The 21,770-nt window shown below is 37.6% G+C and overlaps 1 protein-coding gene across 7 annotated transcripts in view; it reads right to left on the bottom strand.

Annotated features, from left to right (window-relative positions):
- The window catches only part of LOC147581892 (uncharacterized), a 262,965-nt gene that overhangs the window by 10,378 nt on the left and 230,817 nt on the right, over positions 1 to 21,770 (bottom strand). For 4 of the 7 annotated variants that reach the window (XR_015250358.1, XM_086704626.1, XM_086704628.1 and 1 more), the window contains exon 4: positions 7,719 to 7,768. Coding sequence is in view for 3 of the 7 variants with exons in the window: in XM_086704626.1 (XP_086560752.1) it covers positions 7,719 to 7,768 (50 nt within the window). In the remaining 4 variants the exon portion in view is untranslated. Of the gene's footprint in view, positions 1 to 7,718; positions 7,769 to 13,141; positions 13,305 to 21,770 lie in introns of all 7 variants that reach the window. The other 3 variants (XR_015250355.1, XR_015250357.1, XR_015250356.1) reach the window with 1 other exon arrangement.

Here is a 21,770-nt window from a genome sequence, read left to right as displayed (position 1 = left end):
TCATGGCTCATGGGTTCCAACCCCGCATTGGGCTCTGTGCTGACAGCTCAGAGTCTGGAGCCTGCTTCGGATTCTGTGTCTCCCTCTCTCTCTGCCCCCTCCCCTGCTCATGCTGTCTCTCTCTCTCTCTCTCTCTCTCTCTCAAAAAATAAACATTAGAAAAATTAAAAAAAAAGTTATTCTTTCTCTGAACTTCAATAGCATTTTTTAAAAGAATTTCTTATTGTGGTAAAATATACACAAGATGAAATTTACCTACTTAACCATTTTTAAACCTACAGTTCAGTGATATTAACTGTGTTTATAATGAGCAACCTTACTACCATCTGTTTCAAGAACTCTTTTCATCTTGTAAGGGTGAAACTCTGTACCCATTAAACAATAACTCCCATTCCTCCCTGCCCCCACCCCTGGCAACCACCATTCTACTTTCTGTCTTTATGATTTTGACTATTCTAAGTACCTCATCTGAATGGATCATACAGTAATTGTCTTTTTGTGACTGCTTATTTCACTTAGCATAATGTCTTCAAGGTTAACCCATACCATAGTATGTGTCAGAATTTCCTTCTTTTTCACAGCTGAATAATATTCTGTTGTATGTATATACCACATTTTGCTTATCCATTCATCTGTCAATGGACTCTTGGGTTGCTTCTATGTTTTACTTATTGTAACTAATGCTGCTGTGAACATGGGTGAACAAATATCTCTTTGAGATCCTGCTTTCAACTTTTCAGTATATACCCAGAAGTGGAGTTGCTGGACCACAGGGTAATTTTACTTAATTTAAAAAAAAAATTTTTTTTTTCAACGTTTATTTATTTTTGGGACAGAGAGAGACAGAGCATGAACGGGCGAGGGGCAGAGAGAGAGGGAGACACAGAATCGGAAACAGGCTCCAGGCTCTGAGCCATCAGCCCAGAGCCCGACGCGGGGCTCGAACTCACGGCACGTGAGATCGTGACCTGGCTGAAGTCGGACGCCCAACCGACTGCGCCACCCAGGCGCCCCTTACTTAATTTTTTTTGAGAAACATACTGTTTTCTACAGTAGCTGTACCCTTTTACATTCCCAATAACAGTGCACAAGGATTCCAATTTCCCCACATCCATGACAACATTTGTTATTTTCTTTTTGCATAGTAGCCATCCTAATGGGTGTGTGGTAAATAGTATATTATCTGAAAAGGTGCTTGGAATATCTGATGCAGAATAAGTGCTATATCCATATCTGTCCTGCAGTAGAATGTGTTGGTTCCGAAGAAGCAGCTTATCAACAGCAAATTAAAGTTTTTTTCTTTGGCATTTATCACTCTTCATCACATAATATAGATATGTATATAAGTCCCTTCTCCCCTCCCAGGTAATATTTTAAGACAGGGATTATTGTTTATATCACTATGATTCCCTACAGTGGCAAGTACTCAATAAATATTTGTAAAGTGAGCATTTGTGATGTTATTGATTGCTTCATCCACCAGATCATTCCTCCTCACACTTCCCCAAAGTTCCAAATCTACAAAAGTGCTACTTGAGGGGGACCAAATTGAGATAAGGCATATATAATTAAGGAAAGGTAATGTGCAAGAAATGATCAGGTCTCTCATATATTTGCATTAAATCCTCTATCATTTCAGATGTTGAGCCTTTAAAACCTTTTTAAATGTTAATCATTAAAGATTTAATACAAAGTCTAATGACTCTTGTTTGGAGATGTTGCTAAACATCCTGACAATTTTTAAAAACTGGTCTGACATTGAGAAGGATTAAAGAATGACTGATTCTCAGGTTCCTGACTTGAATAAAGGAATTTGATTTCTCATTTGCCTTTCTACACTCCTATGTATGAGCTGGTATACTTCCAAGTGGCCACAAGAGGGGAGTATCAACCACTGTCATCTTTCACAAATGAGTGACCTGATGAATCATTCTTTCTCCAGCTGAATGCATGCTTGATTCTGAACAGTCAATTAAATAATCATACTCCTTTCAGCTGATTGTCAAAGAATGAATGGGGGTTTGCTCTTTATGTGTTCACAGAGCATATAACCTTCAACTTCCAGCTGTCTAATCAAACCATAATACTAATTAAAAGAAATATTTCTGGAAAGGGTCTGAAGGACATACAGTCCCTCTCTCTCTCAATTCCACTAATGTTATTTCACCTTTGCATTAAACCAGACTCTGAGAAAATTGTGTTCTTTAATTACCTTGTTTTGCCCCATTTAGAACTGTTTATATGACGAGGGGCACCTTGGGTGGCTCAGTTGGTTAAACAACTCTTGCTTTTGGCTCAGGTCATGATCTCCCTGTTTCGAGTTCAAGCCCCATGTCAGGCTCCATACTGACAGTGTGGAACCTGCTTGGAATTGTCTCTCTCCCTGCCTCTCCCCCCATTCACATGCTTTCTCTCTCAAAATAAGTAAAAAACTTTTAAAAAAAGGAATGTTTATAATGAATTGTGATAAGCCTAGGATAACATGCCAAATCACAATTTGATATAATCACTCGAAGAACGTATAAACTACACACTGAAAAGTATTATGAAGGAGAGTAAGCTTCATAGCATGAAAGTGTGTAACGGGAATACTGAATTTAATTGGGAAGAAGTGCTCTTTGAACATCAGGATGAATATAAGTTACCTGAGTGAAAGGGGATGGGGCACAGACATTCCTGCTCAGAAGGACACAGTGTGCATTCAGCAGCTGGAAGAATTCCAGGGGGCCTCAAGTACAGGTAAAGATGAGGAAGGTATGGAGCAAGGCTTGAGAGGGCAGTGAGGTTTTGGTGGCTTTACCGAGGCTTCTGTGTTACCCTCTATCTCTTGTCTATGTTATCCTTTCCTAATAAACATATTTTTGTGGAACAAAATGGGGTATAAATTAAAAGTTATTATTCTAGGTTGCATTACAAGCTGGCTCCATCAAACATTACATGAAAACATTTTCCCACATATATCACCACCAAGGCTTGCTCAGGTCCACTGAGGCTCATTACAGACACAGGTGTGCTGGCCCACTCTGAGTGAGCCTGTGGACTTGAGAACACAGACTGGCTTTGCTCTCATGGCATCTGGAGGCTCATGCTATTCGTGCTTTGCAGCACATCCAGATCAAGAGTTAGGGTCTTCTTTAGACATTAGGTTTACTGACAATTTATAAAGAACAAGCCTGCTTTCTGGTTCTGTAAATACTACCATTAGTTAGTTCTTAAAAACACTTCAGGAATAAACAGGCCGAGTGAATAAAAAGGCGGTATTTTATATCGCTTTTTGATTATAAACCTTCATTCTGTGAACTCTGCTGAGGATTAGAATGTGTTGGTTAAAGATTCCTAGAGGAAACCTCTATGGTTAGGCAATTTTGCCTTCATCTGTTGCTTTTGTTCTCAGTATTAAGTTGAAACAAGGCCTTAATGAGGACAACACAAAACATATCAATGCTGCTTATCTTTTCTATGCCCGAAAAAGGCCGATTTCTGGGCCCTTACTAGTTGTAGTAAAACACGTTCCATTAAGTAAGAGTGGTTACAAGTAGGGTCACTTATTCATTGTGCCTTAACCAGACAGAGCTCTTTCTCGATGCTTCGAATCACACCAGACACACTATTGCCACAGGACTTTAGCACTGGCTGCTCCCTCCACTTGCTCTTCCTCTCTGTAACCACAAGTCTGACTTGTTCACCTCCTTCTAGTTTTGTACTGAATGTTACCTTCTCAACGAAGCTCACTTGATCATCCAACCTATTTAAAACTGGTGGCCCCTTGGGGCGCCTGGGTGGCTCAGTTGGTTAAGCCTCTGACTTCAGCCCAGGTCATGATCTCACCATTGGTGAGTTTGAACCCCGCATTGGGCTCTGTGCTGACGGCTCAGAGCCTGGAGCCTGCTTAGGATTCTGTGTCTCCTTCTCTCTCTGACCCTCCCCCACTCACATTCTGTCCTCTCGCCCAAAAATAAATAAACATTAAAACTGGTGGCCCCCTTGAACTCCTGATTCTTTTTTCTCTATTTTAGGGGTTGACAAACTGTGGCCCATTGGCACACAACCATCTTCATTTTTTAATATCTTGATTGTGGCCAATTCTGCCCTATAACAGCAGAGTTGAGAGACAATGTAGACTGCAAATTGCATGGTAGGTTTTTAATAACTGTTGAATGAATGAATGAAGGAATGAATGCATATAAAGTGCTCCAAAAAGATTAATTATGGTCATTATTATTTCAGTATATCCACAACTTTTCAAAAGGGAAGGATATATATTACCCCAGCATATATTCCCAACGTAACATGTAGACAGTTGTGACTACCACAAGACTTCCTCACCTATGGTGGGAAGCGTGCTTTTACGGGTTTGTCTCTAAGCCTTATATACCTGCCTACTTCCACTAGAACACCTACATGATCCTAAAATAAACACCAGAGGAAAAGGCTTTTTTATAAAAGTAAACATCTTTTGCAGCTCTAAGACATTTGGCTTTTGTTGGGGAAGTACTATTTTCAGGTTCAGACAGAAGAAGGTCTATTTTTACACTATAGCCAGACAAGACTTAACTATTGAGCCAAATGGGTAGGTGCATTTTCAAACTATGTCTTTATTTCACTTAAAAGAAGAGGGGAAGGGATAAGCTCACCTTTTGATCAAGGAAATAAAAGATTCAACCTTCCAGTTCCTTCAGTAATTGATAAAATTTTTTTCCATGTGGGTTACAGTTCTTGAGCACATTAACAAACACCAATTTATATAGTCTCTTGTCTATGCAAAATATTCACAAAGTTACTGCAAAGGCATTAAGGTTGGAACCCATGGAATCAGAATTCTGAAAATCTATTTTTTATTTCTGCTTTTTAATTGCTACTTCAGTTATAGTTTCCAAAAGCACAGGTGTATCAGCCTCCTTATTGTTTTTAGATAGTTTTGGTGGGGGGTGGTAAACATGAACTAAGAGTTAGGTGTGGCAGAAGTGGATCTTCCATGATAGCCAGCCTCAACTGGGGATGATTTTGCATTTAGCAAAATCTGGAGATATTTTTAATTGCCATGACTGAGAAGGTGTTACTGGCATGTTAGTGTAACAGCATCAGACAGGGGTGCTTCTAAACATTCTACAATGCCCAGAACAGGTACCCCTGACTTCCCAACAAGGAATTATCTTGTTCAAAATGTGAGCAGTGCCAAGGTTGAAAAACCCTGCCCTATAATATAGTTAATACTTTTCCTTTCCCTTTCTAAGCCATTTGCTTTCTTGCTGCCTTAGTGATGTCATCCTATGCAACCTAGGATTAATAACAGGTGTCTATTTCCTTTATCACTGGGAGAAGATAATGACTGTCCAATAGTGCAAATCATTCAAGCATTAAAAATCCCTAAGGAAGGGAATTATTACTACTTATTAAGATTAAATAGTATCTCTAGATTTCATGGCTATATTGATTCAGGGCTGCTTTTTTAAAATTTAAATAATTTAGAGAAGCTTAAAATGTCTAGTTAGTGATCCCCTGTGGGGTCATAGAGAGAAGGTCACAGAACAAAGGGTGCAGAAATCCCTGTAAAAAAATCCATAGCCAATGTGTTTCCTCTTCTAGGTCTCTTTGTGGCTGTTCTATTCCAGACTGTCTCCCCTCTCTGGATCCCTGCCTCTGACCTTTCTGGCTTCTTCCTCTTCCTAAAGGATAGTTTTGCTCCAACCTCTTATTCATTTCCCCTTAATTTGCTGAGTATTTCATCAACGATCTTGTTTTACTCAAGCATTCCCTTGGGGTCTCACCCTTCACTCAAGTAGCTTACTGCGTTTTTCCTGAATATAGTGTCTTAACAAGATAAATTTGGATGAAAAAAATATTCTCTTCTAAATAAATATAAATCTAAATATAAATATTTCCCCTTGAATACTTAATAATTTTATCTCATATAGCCCTTCTTAATTAGGAAATGGATAAATAGTAATTAACATAAAAAAGAAAACCAGAGCAAAGAATTACTTCATTTATTTTAATTTGGGGCTAAAAAGAGAACACTGTGGCTTTAAACAAGGTTCCTAATGTCTAAGGCACCTAAATCCTTAAATTGTTATTGGAAGAAACTGTGTTTGTTTTTTAATTTTATAAAAGTCTTGGGTTCATGGTGACAGAGGGCTGGCATAGTGGTAGTGGCTGCTATATAAATGGAGGACCCAAGTGGTAATCTTGAAGGGTCAGAACACCCTATCTTCAACACAGATTATCTTCTCACAAGAGTTTATGCAAACTAAAAGAATATTATGTGCACTTCTACATAAATGTCTAATAGATTTTTAAGGGGAGGTTAGTGATTAGGATATAACACAAGGCTCTTCTACTCAGCAAGTTGGAAACGTGTTAGATGTAGAAGATTGAGTTGACTAGGCCACTGGTCCACCCCATTATGTTATTTCTTAGGTTTCTATATGTTTTCTTAGAAGAGGAGAAATATTTTGTCTATATCAATTAAATTTAAGAGAAAATGTAACTTATTTTCCATTTGCACCCAATTTAACATCCAAAATCCTTGCATTGGTTTATAAGGTCTAGAGGATATGGCTACCTCCATCTTGCTAACCTCATCTCCTACTCTCCCCTCACTCACTTACTCTGTTCTAGGACTCTGCCTCCTTGCACTTCCTCAAACTCTTCAGACACTCTCTGTCTCAGGACCTTTGTACTTGTTCCTTATGCCTGGAATGTTCTTTCCTAGTTTATCCACTTGCTTTCTTCCAAACTCAAGTCTTTGCTCTACTTTTTTCTCATTGATCACACTATTTCATATTTCAAAACACACCTTTGCTTTCTCCCCTCAGCTTTGTTGATCCTTCTTCCCTACTCAACTTTTCTCTGGTTTTACACAGTATTAATAACAAACTAACAAACGAAATAATGTACTCATTTATAATGTGACTTGTTTATTTCCTACTTGCCTCTGTTAGAATATTTCTCAAGGGCAAGGACTTTTGTCTGTTTTGCTCCCCAAAATATCTCAAGAGCCTAGAACAGTGTCTGGCTCATAGTAGCCATTCCATACATATTTATTGAATAAATGAATGGGTTGGTTAAACATAAGCAGGGACAGAGAGCTCTAGTTATGGCAGTGGTCTCTGTGAGGAGGTTGCAACTCTCAAGAGGGCAGCTTGTAGACACCCTAAAACAAGGACAGAAGGAAGACAGAGGTAGGGGAGAGGGGGTAATGTGTATTGTATTTTACAATCTTTTTCTAGGGTTGGCCTTGCTCATGGATATCTGAGGAATAGGAAAATTCTTGGATATAGGTGCTCATAGGCAGCTGTTTCCAGTGTATGTAAGTGTTGTGTGCGTGCGTGTGTGTGTGTGTGTGTGTGTGTGTGTGTGAGAGAGAGAGAGAGAGAGAGAGAGAGAGAGAGAGAGAGAGAGAGAAAGAGAGAGAGAAAGAGAGAGAGAGAAAGAGAGAGAGAGGGGAAGGCATTGCAATAGTATGGCTAAGAAACTTCCTGTCACTCACTTGACCTCTCATACCTTCCACCTCCATGCACTCAACCAGCATGCTGATACCTGCAGCGTGCCATCTGGTTTTATTTTTATAGTCAGACAAAGATGACAAACTCAAGACATCTTTGGATATAACCTTAAATACCTCTCAGGGCCACAGTGAGACAAAACAACTTCATTTTTACCAGACACAAGACAAAGATGACTCATCAGACAAAACAAATCTAGTTTTACAAACCCACCTGCTCACTCCTGGGAAGCTGTTTTAATGTGATATTCCAGTGTGCTCCAGCTGAATTAGAAGGCAAAATGGAAAGTTTATTAGAAGACTAAAAGGTCACGTTAGTTTATGCTTTCTTCCCCAGTATGAGGATTCTGCTAGTGATCACAGCTCTGAGCATGAGCTCTGAATTACGAATCAGACTGCCTGGGTCTAAATCTCATTCCATTACTTAAATGGCTATGACTAAAGTTATTTAGTCTCTTCATCCTCAGTTTTTCCCATTTGTTAATAGTATTGTGAGATTATCGTGAGAATAAAATGAGCTGATATATATGTAAAGTGTCCAGCAAGGCTGAGCAAAGGGTATCTCTTAGGCATACTGTATAATACAGGCAGTCAGATTGCCTATATTAAAATCCTGGCTTTACTACTTTCTTGCCTTGCAACTTGGGGCAAGATACTTCACATCACTTTGCTTCAGCTTCACTTTTAAGGGAAAAATTACTGCAAAGGAGAATTCAACAAAACAGTTTAGGAAAATAACTTCTGAAACACCTGACACACAGCAAGTGTGCAATAAAAGGCAACGGTTATTACTCTTACCACTACAATTACTACCACTACTATTACTGTTACTGCAACCACAGCTGATGCTGCTACTACCATATTAGCAATGTGAGAAGGCTGGAAAAAAACCCATAAACTTTTACTCTCATAGAGACTTTGGTTTACAGATTTTGAAGACATTTTCTCTCACCTTCCTATCCATATTCCTTTGTTTATCCCTGCAGTGCATTTATCAAAAGAAATTGGTGAATGTTATCAAGATACCAGAATAAGGGGATGCACTTCAGATTCTAGACTCTAGAAGTAGGCATGGAGTTCCTTGGATTATAATTTGAACAGCATCTTTGAGGGCAAAAGTCCCTGTTTTCCGGTTCATTTTATTTGGAACTTGACATCCTGAAAATAATGGAAGGAACAAGGAGCTGGCTGTAACTGAGGAATAACTGGTCACTCTGGGAGAGGCAGAAAGTTCTCTATGAATATCTGTTTTGTCTTTCTCTAATATTAAAATTCCTGAGTCATAGTTGGGCACTCTGATTTTTAGTTGGAGACTCTATTTCCCAGATTTATTTGTAGCTAGCTGTGCCCTTATGACTAAGTTTCTTGAAATAGAATGGCAATAGAAGTGATATGTACGACTTCCAGGTTACACCTTAAAAGAAACGAGTAATACACATGTCTTCTCCTTTATTTCCTCTCACTACCTGGGATGTACACATGATGGAGGGTGTTAGAACATCTGCTTTAGATCCAGAGATGGAAGGTTCTTAATGAGGATGGCACAGATACCCTCCCAACATTGGATTGTCTTATCTCTGAACTTTCACATGAGAGACAACGATAAACTTCTATATTGTATTAGCTGCTAGACTTCAGGATCTCTAAGCCTGTAACTAATACAGCCAAAATAACTCAATAAAAATGGCACTCTACACAACCACAATCATAAAGGAAGACAATGTCATACTGCTTGAATGTAATGAAAACATTTTCAGAAAGGAAATACCTCAGTCTTTGAGGTAGATCATTTTATTTTATTTTTTTTATTTATTATGTTTATTTATTTTTGAGAGAAAGAGAGTGCGAGTTGGGGAAGGGCAGGGAGATGGAGACATAGAATCTGAGGCAGCTCCTGGCTCTAAGCTGTCAGCACAGAGCCTGATGTGGGGCTCAAACCCATGGGTGGCGAGATCATGACCTGAGTCGAAGTCAGATGCTAAACTGACTGAGCCACCCAGGTGCCCCATAGGTAGATCATTTTAAATCTAAGAGACTACATTAAGTTTTGAACTTCAATGCATTCTCCAAGTCTTTTTCTCATAACAGTTATGTCTGCAATGGTACCAATTACCAGTGCTCTTTGGGTTTGTGGTTAGATACTCTTTTGTATGGTTAGAATTCAAACAAATGCTAATGTTATTATCTACATTGCCTTTATTTAGGGTTTTAACGTATTCAGTTCATGGATTAGAGTGATGCAGACACCAAAGTAAAATAGACCCTAAAATTTAGGATAAAAGACAACTATATTAAAATGCCAGTAAGAAGTTGATACAATCACATCAGGGAATGACATGCTCAAGACTTACAAGCCTGAATCATTTACTGTATGTACTGCTTTTATGTTTAACAAAATCTTTAAAGAAAATTACATGCTAAGGTTGTGACTGATTGTTCAGAAGTTTAGAATTATCCTCTGATTTAGTAGTTTACTGCTCTATGAGAGTGAGTTTAAGCATCCTTAGGAAGTCAGTATTTTAACTTATATATATATAAATAAATTATATATAAATATATATATATATATAAATGTGTATATATATATATACACACACATACACATATATATATATACACATTCAATAAATATTAAAGTATATTTGACACAAAATACTACATTAGTTTCAGGTATACAGCATACTGATTTGACAACTCTATACACTATGTTATGCTCACCACAAGTGTAGCTACCCTCTGTCACCATATAGCACTATTATAATACCGTTGACTGTAAGGAAGTCAATTGTAAAATGTAATAACTGAAAATTAGTACAACTGGGAATTGGCATGTTAATGGAAATTGAAAGAAGCAGGCTCATGTTGCAGTGTGAAATCCAAAAAAAGGTAAGTGACTCTGCGGTAGAAGGGAGATTAAAAGTAGACCTTTTTCTTCCACACAGTCATGGCCAAAGGATGATTTCATCTCACATACTGTGATTATGATTCATCAGGGAATATCTAAAGCGAAGGGAGCCTTTCATCAGGCTAGCATAGCTTAATAAAAATGCCTGTAAGAACATCCACATCCTGTCCTTTCCTTCTGTAAACATTTGCTCTGAGGTTTGCGCTCTTGGATCGACCCACCATGCCAGAGGAAATGGGTACCCTCTCTCTAGGCCAGGTTTGCCTGATATCGTTACAACTAATTTTCTAGCCTGCAGATAGATCTTTTAGAAGTTCTTTTGACGTGGCTCAATGCCTATGTATCTTTTTACTTCTAAGTCAATGAGTAAATGAAAGTTTCTGAATATTTAGATCTGGGACCAGATCATTAATCTCATCCATTAGATTCAGTCTGGAATAGCTATCCTTGAGTTCATACCATCACATGTATTTTTATGCTAATTTTATTTCTGGGGGAGTACTATTCTTAATAATTTAAACAGTACTCAATTTTAAATCAGACAAAGGAAAGACAGGTAATATTGATCTTAAAAATAAATGATTACCCCACTACGCACTAAGTAGCCTGAGGGAAAATACTGATTTAACACCAAATGCTGACAAGAATACAGAGGAACTGGATCTTTCACACATAGTTGGTCAAATACAAAGGCAGACAATTACTCCAGAGAACGTTTTGCAGTTTCTTAGAGAATTAAACATATACTTAACAATCTAGCAATTGCCCTCTTAGACATTTATCCTAGGAAAATTAAAACTTACTCTCATAAAAATCTGTATACAAATTTTTTTTAGCAACTTTAACTGTGATAGCCCTAATTAAAAACAACCCAGATGTCCTTCAAAAGGTGAATGAATAAACAAACTGAGGTAAATCTATACAATGGAGTACTATTCTGAAACACAAAGATATTATTTATATACACATCAACTTGGATAAATCTCAAGCCATTATGCTCAATGAAAAAAGCCTAACTAAAATATTAGTTACTACATGATTCCACTCTTAAAATAGCAAAATTACAGGAATCAGATCAGTGGAGAATAGATCAATGGGGTTAGGGATGGGGGAAGAGGGAGGTATGACTAGGCATCGTGAAGGAGTTCAGTGGTGATTAAATCTATATGCTGATAATATTTCATAGAACCATACAATGGGAGTGTATGTGAAAACTAGTGAAATTTGAGTAAATTCTATAGTAAGAGTATTCCTGGTTTTGATAATGTACTACAGTTAAGCAAAATGTTAGTTTTGGAGAAGCTGGGTAAAGGGTTCATGGGACCTCTCTATACTATTTTTGCAACTTCTTGTCAATTTATAATTATTGCAAATAAAAAAATTTGAATTGATTATATTAACTCACCAAGTACTACAGTTTACTTTTTAATCTACTTATTTTATTTTATGGGAAGTAATGCAAGGAGGAGCAAGAATGTCAAACTGCTTTAATCAGAACAGTTCTGCTTTTTATCTGTTTATTCCTATGGGAAGATTTCTTATGTAGACACAGTTCTTGGGATACAGTCTGAAAACCACTTCTAAAAAGTTATAGACATTTCTTGAGACAAAACCAAATCATGTACAATAATTTAGTTTTTAATCAAGAAAAGTAGGTATGCTTTAGAAGGCATTTTGATTATTATTTATGGTAACAAAGAGTTATAGCTTCCAAGGGAAGCTATTATAAATAGCCACATATTTTAGACATGGTATGAGACCTGGTTTGTTTGTTATGAAATTACAGATGCTGACGTTAACCAGAGCTAACATGCTGCTTGTTGCATTGCAGGGAAATGAAATTGTTGGTGGACTTTTCCTAGAAGTCATTTAAAACTGGCAGTTAGCTGGTAGAGCAGTGATTTTTCAATCTGAGATCCAGTTAGGCAAGACAAGAACGGCTACAAAACTACTCAGCTTGGCCTAATGTAGGATTTGTTGCCAATATAAACTACACCTCTAAATATTCAAAAAAATCTTTATTTGCTCCCATGAAATGTTGCCCTCATGCAGGTATTTTGGACAGCAGAGCAGTTTGAGGTGGTTGACAGCTGCCTCATACAGAGATGTTTCTTGCGGCACCTGTAGAGGCAAAGCTTTCCTGGTAGGATCTGACCAGATGTGGTTTGGACCCTTCACTCTACATGCCCAACATACCTACCCAGAGCCCCAGTAAGTTTCTTACCCCAGTGACCAAAGCCTGACTACAGCTGTGGTGCTTAGACACGGCCTCTGGGGTAATTATAGGGTTGGCTTTGTGGTTGTCTTCCAGGAAATGGCAAATACCACTTGCCTTAGTTGGTCCCGGCAGACTTCACTCGGGGACAACAGGAAACAAACTCCATGTAAGGGCATCCTGTAGCAGCTGCTACTTTTTGGCAGCTGGAAGGTAGACATGTTCTCTTTCACCATCTCCGTTTCCCCTTCCTAAATCAATTTGAGGCTTGTATGTATACAGTGATCCTTAAAAGGACCTACACTGGATAATTGCTTTTGACCTTCCTCCACTTACTCTGACTCTGAGAATGTTTTTGCAGCTAACTTTTTCAACTCTATTATCTTACTGCCAAGTGTCCTGGAAAGTTCTTCAAAGAGTTTTCTCTGCTTTCATCATTTAAGAGAATAGTAGCTTTATTAGCTTGGGGCCAAAAATGGATTTAAAAAATATAATTAGTTCCCAAAATTAAACTTACCAGCTGCAGAAACTCAACTCTTCTCTGAACTGTTAAATTTGGATGCGAACTGTGAAACTGGAGCAGGAGCATGCTGTTTGATGGGGGTGGGAGGGGACAGGTCACATAGGGTCTTCTCAGGTGTCCTCACCATCTCTTGTCCTTGGGTACTTGTCCCATTTCCCTACAGCAAGAGGAATTTGATAGGGTGTTGTATGTGAAAGGAAGCCATAGCAGGAAAAGTTTTGGAATGCCATGGAGTATTACATGGCCACTAAAAATAATTAATTTCCAGCTAATCCAAATGATTTTCTGCAATTTCCACAATAATTCAATTATTGTTGTGTGAGGAAAACAAGATACAGAAGAGTGTGATACTATATGTGGTACACAGAATTGGTCTCTCTTGCTTGTAGGTTATACATTTGACAGGTGCAATAGTTAAATTAGCCGTGGTGAACGGGAGCATGTATTGGGCATATGCATAGTCTCTCTCCCTGAGACAAAGGTATTTCATCCATTTTCCCATTGTGCTAGCAATGGGTGGCTGATGAGAGGATGAATAATGTCACCTGGCTGAGTCATTTTTGTCTACTTGGCTGTTTGGTACCCCTTCCATGTTGGTTGATCTTGGGTAGGTGTTACATGTTTTCAGGCTCTTTATACTTCATGCTCATTCTCTAATGTTCAACTATCTGCCTACTTCCCAGGTTTCCTTTTTCCTGATATTCCAGTCTTTCTCCTTATAGGCCCATATAGTGGGTTTAAGTGTTTCCCCCAAATTCATGCCTACCTGGAAACTCAGATTGTGACCTTCCTTGGAATTAGCATCTTTGTAAATATAATTAGTTAAAAATCTTGAGATAAAATCATACCAGATTTAGAGTGGGCCCGAAGTCCAATGACTGGGGCTCTTATAAGAAGAAGGGAGGATACTGAGAGGTGCATGGAGAAGAAGGCATTATTGACAATAAAGGCAGAGATTGGAATGATGAGTCTACAAGCCAAGGAATGCCAAGGATGGCTGTGATTACTGGAATCTAGGAGAGGCTTGGTATGGTTTTGTCCTTAGAGCCTCCAGAAGAACTAACCCTACTAACACCTTGATTTCAGATTTCGGGCTTCCTTGAACTATGACGGAATAAATTTAAGCTGTTTAATCTGCATGGCAGCTCTAGGAAATGAGCATAGTCCCTGACCAGCTGGCCAAGCATCTGCTACTATCCAAGAGTCCATGTATATTCTGACCTTTGGTGGTTTCTTTCTTCACACAAAATGGATAATTAGGTATACAGCCCTGAAGCTCTGCCTACTGGGTGATTTCCCTTATCACTATGTTTCAAGGGTATCGCTTAAACATTTATGACAGCTAATTTCTATCATACAATAAATTTGACATATTAAACTAAAGACTTCTGACATGAAAAGGTATCCTTAAGAAAGCAAAAAGATAAATGAAGACAAAATATTTGTAACACCTTGGCAAAGAACTGATAGCAAGAATATATACAAGATATCTATAAGGTAATAAGAAGACCACAATGAGATACCATTTAAAACCCAATTAGTTAACTGAAGAAGTCTAATATAATCAAACACTGAAGATGATGTGGATAAGTGGACTGGCTTGTACTTTGCTGGTGGGAGTACAAATTGGATGAACTACTTTGGAAAATAATCTGGCATTATCTTTTAAAATTGGAGATTCGTGGGGCACCCGGGTGGCTCAGTTGGTTGAGCGGCCTATACTTGATCTTGGCTCAGGTCATGATCTCACGGTTTTGTGGGTTTGAGCCCCATGTTGGAAAAAGTAGAAATGCCCATGCTCCCCACGTACTGCTCCTCTAAAGTAAGAACCACTGATACAAAAGAATTTAGAGAAACAACTTAATAGTTGAAGTGTTGGAAGTATAATGGAAGCATTCCCAAGTTCTCCAACCTCCAGAATTAACTTTTTCTTTAATTTACAAACCAGTGATCTAAGTCACATTCTGCATACAATGGGAAATCCAGAACCTTCTCCAATGATCCTGTGATTTGCTGTAAAAGAGATTAATGTTCTTCCAGACATTTGTTACTGAAGTTTCCTGCTTCTGCAGAATTCTGGATCCCCACTCACTTGTATTCTCACTCTACTGTGTGAGTAGCCCTCTCTGTGCTTACTTTCTCTTCATTCACTCAAGTACCACTAATATATTTCACCTCCACTCCTGGCTCTCCCTCTCCTTTACTCTATCTCATTTTTTGCCCTAGAATGTATCATCATCTGGAAAATTATATATTAATTTCATGGGGACAGAGACATGGTCCGTTCTATTTGTTCCTACATCCCTAAGTGCTATTCCACATGCAGAAGGAACTCAATAAATATGTGTGTGATGAATGAATGATTGAAAACTTTACTATTATTAATGATATTTATTTATTTAATCTATATAGCAGACTTTTACTGTGAGCTTTGGATAATGGAGGTTACTTAAATCAGATCTCAGAATAGGAAAACAATTTAAAATGAAACGCTACACATCTCTTTTTTCCTAGCTCCCAGATCATTCTCAACAGGGAATTTCTCACAAGCCTTTCTCCTTAGGCCATGTTTGTGATCTTCTTAGGCCTTCTTTCCCTTGACCTTTTAGGCCTTATCTTGTCCCTCCTCCCATCTCAGGTCCAGAGCTCTTCTTGCTTCCAATGCTGATTCAATCAGCAATGTACCTACACAATCAAAAGTCCAGTTGTTGTCTTTCCAATACTTGGTGCGTAAAATTTGATTAATCATAATCCTTGGCCCTTGACACGGTCTCAACCTTGGTCCAGGCCTGGACTTTATTTATTTATTTTTTTGTTTAGTTACACATTTGTTTATTAAATAAATACCTGTATATGCACCACGCAGCATGAAAATGAGAACATTCATAATTTCTAACATGTACCTATATTTTCCTCCCTATTTTATACCCTGCCTCTCTACAGAAGTTTTCCAAGTACCTCTGATTCCTGACAATCCCCTCCTCCAATCCCTCCTACCTCTGTTGGTGAACATTTCTTACATACAACTGTGCCTCCTAGTTTGGTCATCCCAGGGTAGCCCAAATAATCTCAGGTTATACAACTGTAACAAAGTAATAAATAAATTTTTTTATTGACAACATATTTAATTTAAAAAACCCAGAATTTGTTTAAAAACAATAGTGTTGTTAAATGAAATGTGAGAATCCTCAATGCCTTAATTTGAAAATCACTCCATTAGAGTCTTTTTTAAAAATCAATTTTTGTTCCTCTTTAATAACAGCTCCATTTTTCCTGACATTGCTTGTTTCCAATATATTGGAACTGAAACTGGACAAAACAGTTAGATGAATTAAAAGTCTCTTCTTTGATCTTTCTCTGTGTGTGTTTAATTTACTGAATGTTTACCACATGCCAAGAATCATCTTAAGCACATTGTATGTATTATTTCATTTAATGTTCACAATATCCCCATGAGTTACATGCATTAGTATCCCTACTTACAAATGCTCACGCAACTAAGTACAGTAGTTTCGCCACCAAGGTTGTCTGACTCCTGAGCCCATGGCTTCAATTCATTTACAATACTATCTTTAGTAAATACCAATATATTTAATAGAAAAATGTCCTAACATCACTCAACAGGAATCAAACTAAAACACATGAAATACTTTTTCTCATAGGAAAGTGTAGTTCCTATTGATTCATCATTTTAAACTTTCTTGTTAAAATGCTTCAAAAAAACACTACCTTTAATTTTCAAGATCTTCCAAGTTTATGATGATCAGCTCATGAATGCTAGAAGAAAAGATGATTCATTGCTGCCCAAATTAAAGTGCAGCAGGTTCTTAGTGAAAACCTAAGTCCCGGGTTAGTTAAGGACTAAATCTAAATGCCACATAGAATATGTCCTTTTATTTTTAGGGCTCCAGGAAGCAAAGATATCCAGGTACTAGAACATTACAAACACTCAGTAGGTTTTGCCAGACAGCATAACTTAAGCATCTTATTTTTAGTAAAAAAGAACTCAGTCTTCGTGCCCTACAAATGTCATATAGTTTGCTTTCATACCATGTTCTTTCGTCTATGGTTATTACTTACTTCTTAGGTACACAGATAGAAACTTTTGCTAGCATGGAATGAAACTTTTCCAAACTCCTATTTCCTTTCCTTACCACATTCCATAGTAAAACAATAATTTTTAAAAAAAAAAATATCTCAAGTTGCTTTTCCTCTTTCTACAGCTATTTTAGTATTTCCAGGATTTCAAAGCATGTGTTTACACACTCCCCACCCCCTACAATCCCTATATTAAAAAAAAAAGTTCTGTGAGCTCATAATTTCTCTATTCTGAAGTTTTCCCCGTAAGTTTTGTAACAGAGTTATCCTTAAGGACATAAATAAGATAGGCTGTTTACAATTAGTTAAATTCAGGTAGTTCTCTTTCGTCATTAACAGTCTCTAGTATCCCTGACATCGATGCTATGAAACTTCTAATCACCAAGACATTAAGAATTGGGTCCCCCAAGGCAATGTAGATCTTGTAGATTTTATTTCATTTTGAAACAAAACAAAAATTTGACAAAAACCACTAACCCTGTGATGCATGCTAACTTAATTCCATTCTGTTAAAACAATGCTGATTGGGGCCCACTGAATTGATTTCACAACCCATAATGAGTGATGACCCACCCTTTGTAAGTCAAGTGTCCCAAAGCGTGGCATCCCAGGCATCGCGGGACTGTGGCTTTCAGAACCTGGACCATACGTCAGAACTACTTGTAAAACTGCAAAAGTATGAATACCCAGTTCTCACATAGGACTTATTAAATCAGAATAGCCAGGGAATTAAGAGGGCAGTTTCTGAAACTTTTCACTTGACAGATTTGGGAGTACAGTTGGACTGGGGGAGTGACAAGAATGAGTTCACTTGTCACTAAGAAGTGAGATCAGTGAACTGCAGGGGTAGATCCAGGTTTGGTGGAGCATGAAGGTTGTACAATTTTGGAGTCCTTTTTAAGAAACAGTACAAATTAAGTAGGAAAATAAACATTTCTGTAGAATGACAAAATAAAGCACAATAAATTACAAATAGTATTTTATCTATTTATTAAGTTTTTATTTAAATTCCAGTTAACATACAGTGCAATATTAATTTCAGGTGTAAAATTTAGTGATTCATCACTTCCATACATCACCCAGTCTCATCACAACAAGTACACTCCTTAATACCCATCACCCATTTAACCTATCTCCCCATCCACCTCCCCTCCAGCAACCCTCAGTTTGTCTCTGTATTTAGGAGTTTGTTTCTTGGTTTCTTTTTTCCCCCCTATGTTCACCTGTTTTATTTCTTAAATTCCACATATGAGTGAAATTATATGGTATCTGTCTTTCTCTACTTGACTTATTTGGCTTAGTATCATACTCTCTAGCTCCATCCATGTCATTGTAAATGGCAAGATTCCATTCTTTTTGATAGCTGAGTAATATTCCATTGCATATATATACCAAATCTTCTTATCCATTCATCAGTCAATGAACACTTGGTCTCTTTTCATAATTAATAAAATTGACAAAACCCTAGCCAGACTTATCAAAGAGAAAAGGAAAAGGGCCCAACTAAATAAAAATCACAAATGAGAGCAGGGAAATAACACCCAGTACCACAGAAATACAATTACAGTAAAACCTTGGATTGTGAGTAACTTGTTCTGTGAGTGTTTCACAAGATGAACAAATATTTCTAATAAATTTTAACTTGATAAATGAGCCATGTCTTGCAATACAAATAGCACATGATGCCAAACATGACATGATCACAACTGAGCCAATGGTTCTTGAAATTCGCTTTGATATATGAGTGCTTTGGATTACAAGTATATTTCCAGATTGAATTATGCTCACAAATCAAGGTTTTACTGTATAAGAGAATATTATGAAAAATTATCTGCCAACAAATTGAACAATTTGGAAGAAATGGATAAATTCCTAGAAATATATAAACTACCAAAACTGAAACAGGAATAGAAAACTTGAACAGACTCATAAGCAGCAAATAAATGGAATCAGTAATCAAAAATCTCCCAATAAACAAAAGGCCAGGGTCAGATGGCTTCCCAGGGGAATTCTACTACATTTAAGGAAGAATTAATACTTATTTTTCTCAAACTATCCTAAAAATACAAATGGAAGGAAAACTTCCGAACTTATTCTCTGAGGCTGTCATTACCCTGATTTCAAAACCAGACAAAGGACTCCACTAAAAAACAGAACTATAGGCCAATATCCCTAATGAACATAGAAGCAAAAATTCTCAACAAAATACTAGCAAATCAAATCCAAAAGTACATTAAAAGAAGCATTCACTATGATCAAGAGGGATTTATCCCTGGGCTACAGGGGTAGTTCAATATTTGCAAATCAATGTGATACACCACATTAATAAAAGAAATGATAAGAACCGTATAATCCTCTCAATAGATGGAGAGAAAGCATTTGACAAAGCACAACATTCATTAATGATAAAAACCCTCAAAAAGGAGGGATAGAAGGAACATACCTTAACATCATAAAGGCCATATACAAAAAATCCACAGCCAATATCATCTTCAATGAGGAGAGACTGCAAGCTTTTCCTCTATGGTCAGGAATGAGTCAAGTATTTTCACTCTCACCTCTATTATTTAACATACATAGTACTGGAAGTCTTAGCCTCAGCAATCAGACAACTAAAAGAATTAAAAGGCATCCAAGTCAGCAAGGAAGAAATCAAACTTTCACTATTTGTAGATAACATGATACTCTATATAGAAAACTCAAAAGTCTCCACCAAAAAATTGCTAGAACTGATACATAAATTCAGTAAAATCACTACATGCAAAATCAATGTATAGAAATATGTTGCATTTCTATACACCAATAATGAAGTAGCAGAAAGAGAAATCAAGGAATCAATCCCACTTACAACTCCACCAGAACTAATAAGATACCTAGGAATAAACCTAAAGAGGTGAAAGACCTGTCCTCTGAAAACTATAAAACACTGATGAAAGAAACTGAAGATGCCACAAATAAATGAAAAAACGCTCCATGCTCATGGATTGGAAGAACAAATATTGTTAAAATGCCTATAATACCCAAAGCAATCTACACATTTAATGCAATCCCTATCAAAATACCACAAGCATTTTTCACAGAGCTAGAACAAACAATCCTAAAATTTGTATGGAACCACAAAAGACCCCAAATAGCCAAAGCAATATTGAAAAAGAAAAGCAAACCTGGAGGCATCACAATTCCCGACTTCAAGTTATATTACAAATCTTATTTTTTTAAAGTTTATTCATTTATTTTGAGACAGAGAGAGAGAGAGAAGAAGAGAGAGAGAATGCATGCATATGAGTGGGGTAGTGGCATAGAGAAAGGGAGAGAGAGAATCCCAAGCAGGATCCAGGCTGTCAGCGTGGAGCATGATGAGGGGCTTGATCTCATGAACCATGAAATCATCGCCTGAGCCAAAATCAAGAGTCAGACACTTGGGATGCCTGGATGGCTTAGTCAGTGGAGCATCTGACTTTGCCTCAGGTCATGATCTCACCATTCTTGAGTTCAGGCACCACATCAGGCTCGCTGATGTCAGCCTGTCTGCGCAAAGTCCACTTCTGATCCTCTGTCTCCCTCTCTCTGCCCTCCCCCCTCTTATGCTCTCCCCAAAATAAGTAAATATTAAACAAACAACAAAAGAGTCAGACACTTAACTGACTGAACCACCCAGTTGCCTCAATATATTACAAATTTTAAAAGGCTGACAAATCTCATGAACATAAACAAATCCATAAAAATATTTTTACTAATTAACTGTATTACATAGCCTCTTTAATACTTTCTACATTATATTTATTAGATTCATAATATAAGTTATGTTTAGAGAGAATAAAACAACTGTTTGGCCTTTCCTTCAATATTGTTGGATTGAAGTTTATTATTTATTAAAAATTTTTTTAATGTTTATTTATTTTTGAGAGAGAGAGAGAGAGACAGAGAGAGAGAGAGAGAGAACACAAGCAGAGGAGAGGCAGAGAGAGAGGGAGACACAGAATCTGAAGCAGGCTCCAGCTCTGAGCTGTCAGCACAGAGCCAGATGCAGGGCTCGAACCCATGAACTGTGAGGTCATGACCTGAGTCAAAGTCTGATGCTTAAGTAACTGAGCCACCCAGGTGCCCAAGTTTATTTTTTATTGATGATAGCTGAGAAAAGTTTCTTCCAGCTTTGCAACTTGTTATTGAAAAATGTCATATAAAACTGTTAGATTGTTGTATTAATTTGCTAGGGCTGCCATAGCAAAATACCACATAACAAAAACAACAATATGTTTTCACACAATTCTGAGGCTAGAAGTCCAAGATCAAGGTGTTGGTAGGTTTGGTTGCTTCTGAGACCTCTCTCCTTGGCTCACAGATGGCCTCCTTCTCTTTGTGTGCTCATGTGGTTGCCCCTCTTTGTTGTTTGCATCCTAATGTCTTCTTATAAGGGCACCAGTCATACTGGATTAGGGCCCACCCTAATGACTCCATTTCAACTTAATTACCTCATCAAAGGCCCTATGTCCAAATATAGTCACATTCCGAGGCACTGGGGATT

Source organism: Puma concolor, chromosome B1 (genome assembly GCF_028749965.1).
Source record: "Puma concolor isolate L17-30 chromosome B1, mPumCon1.1.hap2, whole genome shotgun sequence".
NCBI classification, from domain to species: domain Eukaryota; kingdom Metazoa; phylum Chordata; class Mammalia; order Carnivora; family Felidae; genus Puma; species Puma concolor.
The sequence above is the reverse complement of the archived record's forward strand: the minus strand, read 5'-3'. Positions and strand labels throughout refer to the sequence as shown.